Source organism: Ceratosolen solmsi, unplaced genomic scaffold (assembly GCF_000503995.2).
Source record: "Ceratosolen solmsi marchali unplaced genomic scaffold, CerSol_1.0 scaffold29, whole genome shotgun sequence".
In the NCBI taxonomy this organism is placed as follows: Eukaryota; Metazoa; Arthropoda; class Insecta; order Hymenoptera; family Agaonidae; genus Ceratosolen; species Ceratosolen solmsi.
Genome location: NW_011948417.1, coordinates 4335925 through 4344327, shown reverse-complemented (window position 1 = coordinate 4344327; position 8403 = coordinate 4335925). Strand labels below are relative to the sequence as shown.

The 8403-nt window shown below is 29.0% G+C and overlaps 1 protein-coding gene across 1 annotated transcript; it reads left to right on the top strand.

Moving 5' to 3' along the window:
• The first annotated feature begins 1772 nt into the window (after positions 1-1772).
• Positions 1773-8201, top strand: LOC105359695 (abhydrolase domain-containing protein 3-like). The gene is made up of 7 exons (XM_011496341.1): positions 1773-2051; positions 5619-5788; positions 5896-6106; positions 6818-6930; positions 6998-7229; positions 7313-7478; positions 7705-8201. Exons 1-7 carry the CDS (start codon positions 1926-1928, stop codon positions 7884-7886), a joined length of 1200 nt encoding a protein of 399 aa, XP_011494643.1. The 5' UTR covers positions 1773-1925; the 3' UTR covers positions 7887-8201.
• Positions 8202-8403: the final 202 nt, after the last annotated feature.

The following is an 8403-nucleotide window of genomic DNA, read 5'->3' as shown; positions in this document are numbered from 1 at the left end:
TCTGATTTCAAGTAAGTTTATCAATCGCAAATTCTTCCCAATCGTCATCTAATAACACGATACGAATCATCCGTTTTATAATTCATTATTTATTTAAATACTTTGTATATTTTTATATTTAATATATCATATGCGATTGTATTTATGTACAATATTTTATAATGTATAAATCATATTGTAAAACATTTTATATATCATACATTGTGTTAATAATATCCCTTTTGCTTAAGTAAATTAAGTGCCTGAAATAAAATGATTAATGTCTAATGTGCGAGATGTTCATGATATTAATGAGTATATTATGCATTCCCATCATAATAATATTTGAGTATTATTAGCATTTAAATATTATTGAGATTCTGTGGGAACGATAAGAAAAGAATAGGACGTAAATTAAGAAAATTAATTAGTTATAATGTCAAAATTCAATTATATCGATAATTCAAATTTAAGTAATATGTAGCGATTTTACAAATGATATACACGCGAGTACTGTTAGTTACGTCCACCATGTAATTATCTTAAAATACGTCCATTGCGTAATATAAAATAATCATAGAGATTTAAGAAAAGGATTAAAATGAAATATTATTCTGATCATGTCATATATTGTTCATGTTTTTTCTGATAAAAGCCTTTTCCAACTGTCATCGTAACGAGGCTTCCCAAATTTTTATTGAACCTTACGCTACTAACTTAGTAAGTGAAAATGCAAATAATTTGATAACCAAAACTAATTGCAGAAAAAAAAAAATTAATCTTGCATGTTCTTTATTAATCTAGAGATATATGCTTTGTGACCAGCGCTACTCACATTCTAAATTTATCTTTACGTTCAAATTGCCAAAGATAAGAAATTTTGTATTTTGTATTCTCGTAGGTGCATGAGAAAAATTTGTGAATTAATTTGTGTTATCAACGTAAAGATTATAATTCACTGTACGTGGGTGGAATTTTAATAAATTTGTTAAATCAGCCTGTTGTCAATTCATTTTAAAATTTACGTAAATTATGCGCGCGTGCGCAGTAGACGACAGACGCTCATAAAATGGAGAGTAACGCGTAACGCGAATATACGATTTCATTATAAAATTGGAAAATAATTAAAATTATAAGATAAAGAGAGGAGGCTAGGATTAACGGTCGGTAGTATCGATCGAACAAACTTCAAACGAATGAGACGAATACGGCAAAGCCCGAGTCGGCGTACTCGATTATACAGATCCATAAGTCCGCGGCATTGATTTTTTTTGTCTTTTCTTATTTTTTTTTTTTCTCATTTTTTTCTTATTTTTTTTCTTATTTATTTTCTTCTTTTTTTCTTTTTTTTTTTTTTTTTTTCTCATTTTTTTCTTATTTTTTTTTTTCTCATTTTTTTCTTATTTTTTTTTTTCTCATTTTTTTCTTATTTTTTTTCTTATTTATTTTCTTCTTTTTTTCTTCTTTTTTTCTTCTTTTTGATATTACACGCGATTGCACGCATCGCACGGATCGAGAAATCAGGCGATATTTCATCGGCTGGCTCAAAAATGTAAAAGAATAAATGCGCGTGGAGCAGAGAGAAAGGCACACGCCCATGGCTTGACCCAATGGCCAGGAAAGGAACGGGAGTTCGAAGGGAGCAATTGCGAGCGAATCGTACGTAACGGCGAGTCGGCAAGTTGGGTTTAGAGCGGCATGAAGGTCACGCGACTCGAGACCTCTTCTATCTTACAGGCCCTTATCGAGCCGCTCGGCAGGCTTCCATCCTCCTCGGGAGAGTCGCGGACGCACGTCAGATGGGGTTGGTCGCAACGGACACGCGGTCGTCGAGACAGACAGCGTCGCGACGCTGACACAGTTGTCGCGAGGAGCTCGAGGGCGATGCGAGTCTCGTCCCTTCGATCTCATTGACGAGGCCGCTGCTCTGTCTCGGCTGCCCACCCATGGACGGGCTCTGGGCCATCATGCCGCTCGACTTCCTCGAATCCGCTCTCTGCGTGCCCCAGTTTTGCTGCGGCGCCCTATTCGGCCTCGGATTCTGCGCTTATTACTTCTTCGAGGTGGTGAAGGTCAGTCGCCGATCCCGGTATCGAGACTCAAGCCCTAGGCCTGGGCTACCTAGCTCTCCCGTCCTTTCTTCCTTCCAAACAGTCCAAGCGCTTATTATTCATTGGTACGTGCGTGGCACATTATGGGCACCTCGACTCTCACTCTTGCCGATCTCGACATTCTTTTGTTACATTAAAACGCGACCACGACGTCTTAAAGACACTTTCATTATCAAATGCAAAAATTCAAAAGTCTCTCCGGCCTCACTCGTCGATGTTGGCTGTCGTTAATGCGCAACATGTACTTTTATTGACTAATGTACTCTAATGACATTAACTTAACTCTACGTCCTTCGTCAATTCAATAAATGTATAAGAAGGAATTAAACAAGATTATACACACACGTCGCTCCTTTAAGAATATACGTAGGTTTTTACTCGAGCTATATCACAGGAATCGCTTCGAGCTTAACTTAACTGTTATCGGGCATAATATCCTAAATTTTCGCCCGACAACATTCACTAAATTCACTTGCCGATTAAAAACGGACGGGATTGCACAAAATTTCATACACATGCTCGCTGATTTCGGGAAAAAGTTATATACCCATTCGCAATCTAATCATTCTAATTATAGATATTTTTTTTTTTTAAATATCATCCCATAAACACCAAATCATTATGCTAAGGCTCGAGAATATTTAAAATAAATGGCGATTAAAGTAGATTTCCGTGAGTCAAATATTAATACATTTTTCTCCTCGAAAATAAATTAAAAAATTTATTCATTTTCCGAACATGTATATAAACTATAAAAAATACAACAAAATATAATTTACATTTATGCTTTACACATGGCTTTCGTTTGAAACAAGTCGAACAATTGATTAAATTTCAATTACCCGTCGATGCTTCAATGACTGTGTCATATTTACATAAAAATATCACTTGACCCTTTTATTACGCACTTTATACATAAATATGCATATATGCGTCTATCTATATATCAATATTATTATTATTATTATTATTATTATTATTGTTTTTGTTTTTGTTTTTGTTTTTTTTTTTAACATAAACCAGATTTGAATTATCGTCTTCCGTTTATAAAAAACTTATTTAATATTTTAATGACAAACTATAATATTCTTCTTCGCGTTATTAGATAATAGTATTTGTATAGAAAAAAAAAAAACAAAAACAAAAATTAGAATTATGCAAAAAAAGGAAAAAATTGTTTATTTCCGCTTTGATTGATATATAAAATCAGTTATAAATTACAAGAAATCGAATTTACAAATATTACATTATTACATGAAAAACTATTTATATTTGTAAATTAATCAAATAATTTTATACTTTAATTATTACACAATTTAGAATCTGATAATTGACAACAACATCATAAGAATTTGTCATAACTTATTAAAAATCATTTAGAAAAGAATTCATTGCATCCATGTTTGAAAACTACATAGGGAAAGTTCTATAAACATTTACTATGCCATCGATTGCTGGCTCCTTTAACAAAGAAAGAAAACTTTTATTATTTACCGTTTTTACGCAATGAAAATAACCTTTATCTCAAGTTTATAATCTGCAAAAGTTAAATCGACTATTTAAAGCAGAAATGATTTTTAACGGCAATTATAGATTTTATAATTTAAAATTTTTTTTATCCACAGATATTTTATTCAATTAAAATTATCATAAATAAGACGATTTATAACTTAATAATATTGAAAGTCTAATATTTTTTCAGCTAAACACAATGAAACCATGAGCATCAAATAAATGAAATCAAATATATTTAAAGAATATCTTATGAAAATAAAATTTCCAAGATTAATCGTAATATTTTTTATTAATATTTAATTGACTTGAATTTCCCTAACGCGATAATAAAAGATTTATAAAACGACGAATAAGATTTAATAAGATTTAATAAATTTAATTATCCTATTAATTTATTTTTTTTTTTTTTTTTTTTTTTTTTTTTTTATGAAACAATATAAGAAAATATCCATTATAAATTGTTGATAATAATGTTGAAAAGTAGTAGTTATAATTTACGGATAAATTGTAACAAACAGATACATTTAGCGCGCACACAAAGAAATGTCGCAATATTAAAAAAAATAAATATTATTAGCAATCCGATAAAATTTTATGCAATAAATTATAAACATTTTGATAGTCTGTTTACTTTAATATCAGCAAATTTGACATATAATTATTATAATTGGTTAGCGAATACATAGTAAATGAAATTTTTTAAAAAAAATGAATGAATATTTTAATTAAATTTTGATTGTTTATTAATAGATTATTAGTTAAATGAATATGGATATTGAGAGCATGAAATCGCGAGGAAATTTATAAAATTTTACCTCTAGCATTATTCTACTTTATTAATTATATTATTATAAATAAATAAAACAGTTTATTTTAATTATTAAATTATAATTAACGCCATTAAAAATAAATTCTTAATTATTATTATATATATTATTGAAAATACATGGCTTGTAAAAGGTCATAGAGATAACCTGCAAAGCATATATCGCATATTGGATGAGGAATATCTCTTACGCAATAGAATTGTATTAGCAAAGAAAAATATTATAATATAAAGGTAATCAGTATGACAATGCGTTATTAATATTACAAATATAATAACAAATATATATATATATATATATATATATATATATATATAAATTTAGAATTAGTTTATACGTGGAATAAATGGCTTATTGGACAATTTATGCGAGGTAAATTACGGATAAATTTATGGTTGAGCTTTTATAAAAACCGTAACTAGTATCGTGAATAAATTATTTTTTTAAATAAACACTTATACATAAAGGGTAGATTATTTTTCTGAAAAAATCGTACGAAATTATGTTTAGGTTTTTATAAGCTTGAATGTGAACAAATGAATTGAGAGATAAAAAGCTCCACTTAGTAAAAGTAACGTTAAAACGAATGACTAAACATTTCAACATTTATTCCAATCTTTTACAATAGTCGTAATAGAGAATATAAAAAATGAATTTGTAAATATGAATTTATTGATAAAAGAAAGAAGAAATTTTTTTCAATATTGGATAATTATTTTTCATTGTCGTTGTGTAGAAATTTGTAGGTCATTAATTGAATTTTTGAAAAATAAAAGCTATCGTTTAATAAAAGTATATTATTCCACGTCGAAGTATAGTAAGAGTATGTCATAAAAATGAGGTCTTGTAAGGTCAAAGTATCTATATTACGTATAGTGTGCTTTCTAAATCTTATAAGACATAAATGAGAATATAAGTTTTCAAATACTAATTTTTATATCGACATATTTTCTTTTATTTATTAAACTAGTGTTAATAATTTACTTAATAAATGACAATTCGTCTGTCCAATAATTTATAATAAAGTAATGAATTAGTTTTTTTTTTTTTTTTTTTCTTTTTGTTTTGCCATTGATAATGCTAAAGTTACGCGATAAAAACTTGGTAATAAATGGTATTTAATATGTAATTTTATTTGAATTTATTATTTTATGTTTCATCAGTGATGAAATTTTCTCTTTTACAGATACCAATATTCGTTTGTGCAAAAGGTCCATTTAGTGACTTTTTATCGGCAAATCTACCGATTCTTAAAAGCAAATTCTGGCCGACATTATGGTGTTTCGAATCTCGGGCACAAACAATATTCGCAAGTGTTATACGTGCACGAATATTACCACATGTGAAATATCGAAGGTACTTGTGATTATTTCTTGTAATTAGAAAGTAAAGGCCAAAATGAAAAATGATGATAGAATAATATGCTTCGACGATACAATAAACGGGGCAAATGATTCTTTCAGGGAAATATTAACTTTGTCGGATGGTGGCGAAGTGGCTTTAGACTGGGCAGAAGAAAATTCAAATGCAATGTCGCCAATCGTTATTATTTTACCTGGTCTAACAGGTGCCAGTCAAGCCGAATATATTAAATGCCTTGTGTACGGGGCCAAAAATTCGGGCATGAAATGTGTGATATTTAATTACAGAGGCATGGGTGGCGTAAAAATTAAGGTAAAATGCAAACTCGTAATACTCGTATTCAGCTTACATTAATATAAATGCAATTAAAAGAAGCAGACTCGATACGCATAGTGCAACTGCAATTGTACAATCATTACAAATAAATGTAAGTTGCAAGAGATTTTATATGGGCCACCGTGTCTGTACTTATTATCTATTCAAAGAAAAATATGAAAAATTCGATTAACTTGTTGCGTTTTACAAACAGGCCCATTAGGATTTACTTTATCAAGCTAAAGAAGACAAAACGATAACGATAATACATTAATCATAATTATCATTGAATAATAATTATTAAAATATCATTTGAAACGAAACGAAACAAAAAATTGTATCTTTAAAATTCTGAACAATATTACTAAAAATAAGAATTATTGCCAGTTGCAAAATATTATGCGATGAAAGTTAATAAATCGTTTATTATGCAAGAGTTTTCAATTTTTTACTTTAAAATCTCAAACTTTTAAATATGCTCGTTTCATCGTTTTAACCTGCGCAACAATAAAATATAATAGCCAGCAGTTTTAAAATAAATAAAATAGAAAATTATTATTATTAAAGCTCGGTAATCGATATTCTATATTATTTCGCTTAAAAAAAAAAAAAAAAAAAAAAAAAAAAAAAAAAAAAAAAAATGTGTATGTATATGTGCATATATATATATATGTATGTGTTTGTGTGTGTGTGCGTATATATATATAGACACCAAAGTTATATTGTGCATCCAGTTGCGAAGATCTTGCAGAGGTTATCGATCATGTAAAAAAACTCAATCCGCACATTTCTGTAGCAGCGACGGGGATATCTATGGGAGGGTAAGTTCTTAGATAATTAAATATTTGTAATAAAATTATTATCAATTGGCTTGTTTCGTTTATTCAGGTTATTGCTCGGAAACTACTTGGCACAATATGGCAGAAATGCGATTGGAAAGCTAAAAGCAGCCTTGATTATATCAGTACCGATGAATATTTTTGAGGCAACCAAAAGCATTGAAAAGCCATTTTTAAACCTAATGTTGAATAAATATCTCTGTGATAATTTGCAAAGAATATTAAAAAGCCATGTTGTCGATAAGGTCTTCCCTGAATTAGACTTAAAGGAAGTGTATAAGGTAATTTATATAATTTTCAATCTAGCGATGAAAAAAATTTCATTTTCTCTTTCTCTTTTCTAATGTAAATAAAATATTTACAGAGTAAAACTGTCCGAGAATTCGATGAAAATTTCACATCACGTCACTTTGGCTATAGAGATGCATATCATTATTATTCTAAAGCAACACTTCATAATAAATTGCATCTTGTCGAAGTACCTTTACTCTGCCTAAGCGCCGCGGACGATCCATTTCAACCTTTGCAAGGTAGGAAGAAAATTAATTAATCATCACATAGTCAATTTGCACGCAAAAAACATACGCTAATTCTTTACATCATTCAATTCTTTACGTATATATGCGTGAGAGAGAGCGCGCGCGCGTGCTCATGTAGAAAAAAAAAAAAAAAAAAAAAAAAAAAAAAAAAAAAAAAAAAAAAAAAAGGATAAGAAAGAAAGAAAAAAAAAATGAAATAATTAATAAAATGTTACAGCCATACCGCTCAAAGAAGTCAGTGCATCGAAGAATGTCGCTATGATCGTGACGTCAAGAGGCGGTCATATTGGATTTTTAGAAGGTTTTTGGCCCTTAAAAGAGGAACAATACATAGGCAAAATTTTTTCCCAATACTTCACGGCAGTATTTACAGTAGGAAAGGACCATCCAGCCTTTTAAGTCAACCAACTCTCTATAATTATTAATATACGGAAACTTTGATAATAACGTAACGAAGGCATTCATCTAGTCTTATCACAAATTTTATAACTGCTATTGCGCATTAAATTTTTTATGGCGGCACAACTGCTCCACTGTCTAAATGATGTTTCACAAATCCCACGAATGAACATCCAACTATATAATCTCAACTTACCATTTTAATTCAAATATTTTTGATTGATTTATAAATACATTTATTTTAGACTATGAGATTTAGATAAAATTTAATATAATTACATAAGTTTCATAATCGATAGTGATATTGTCATTGTATATTACAAAATACTTATAAACATATTCATATATACATGTTTATACATGTATATAGTAAATAAATGTAATGTGCCGAATCATTTACACTTAGTAAATAAAATTCATTATTTGAAAAATATTCGTATATTTATATTTACGAGCATAGTTTCTATTCTAATTCTAATAGTATTTTCAAGAATTGAATCTGATTCGAGTTTTTGAC

Coding starts and splice junctions, on each gene's coding strand:
- LOC105359695 (XM_011496341.1), top strand. CDS start 1,926: ATGGACGGGCTCTGGGCCATCATGCCGCTCGACTTCCTCGAATCCGCT. Junction 2,052..5,618: donor ACTTCTTCGAGGTGGTGAAG/GTCAGTCGCCGA, acceptor TCTCTTTTACAG/ATACCAATATTCGTTTGTGC. Junction 6,107..6,817: donor TGGGTGGCGTAAAAATTAAG/GTAAAATGCAAA, acceptor ATATATATATAG/ACACCAAAGTTATATTGTGC.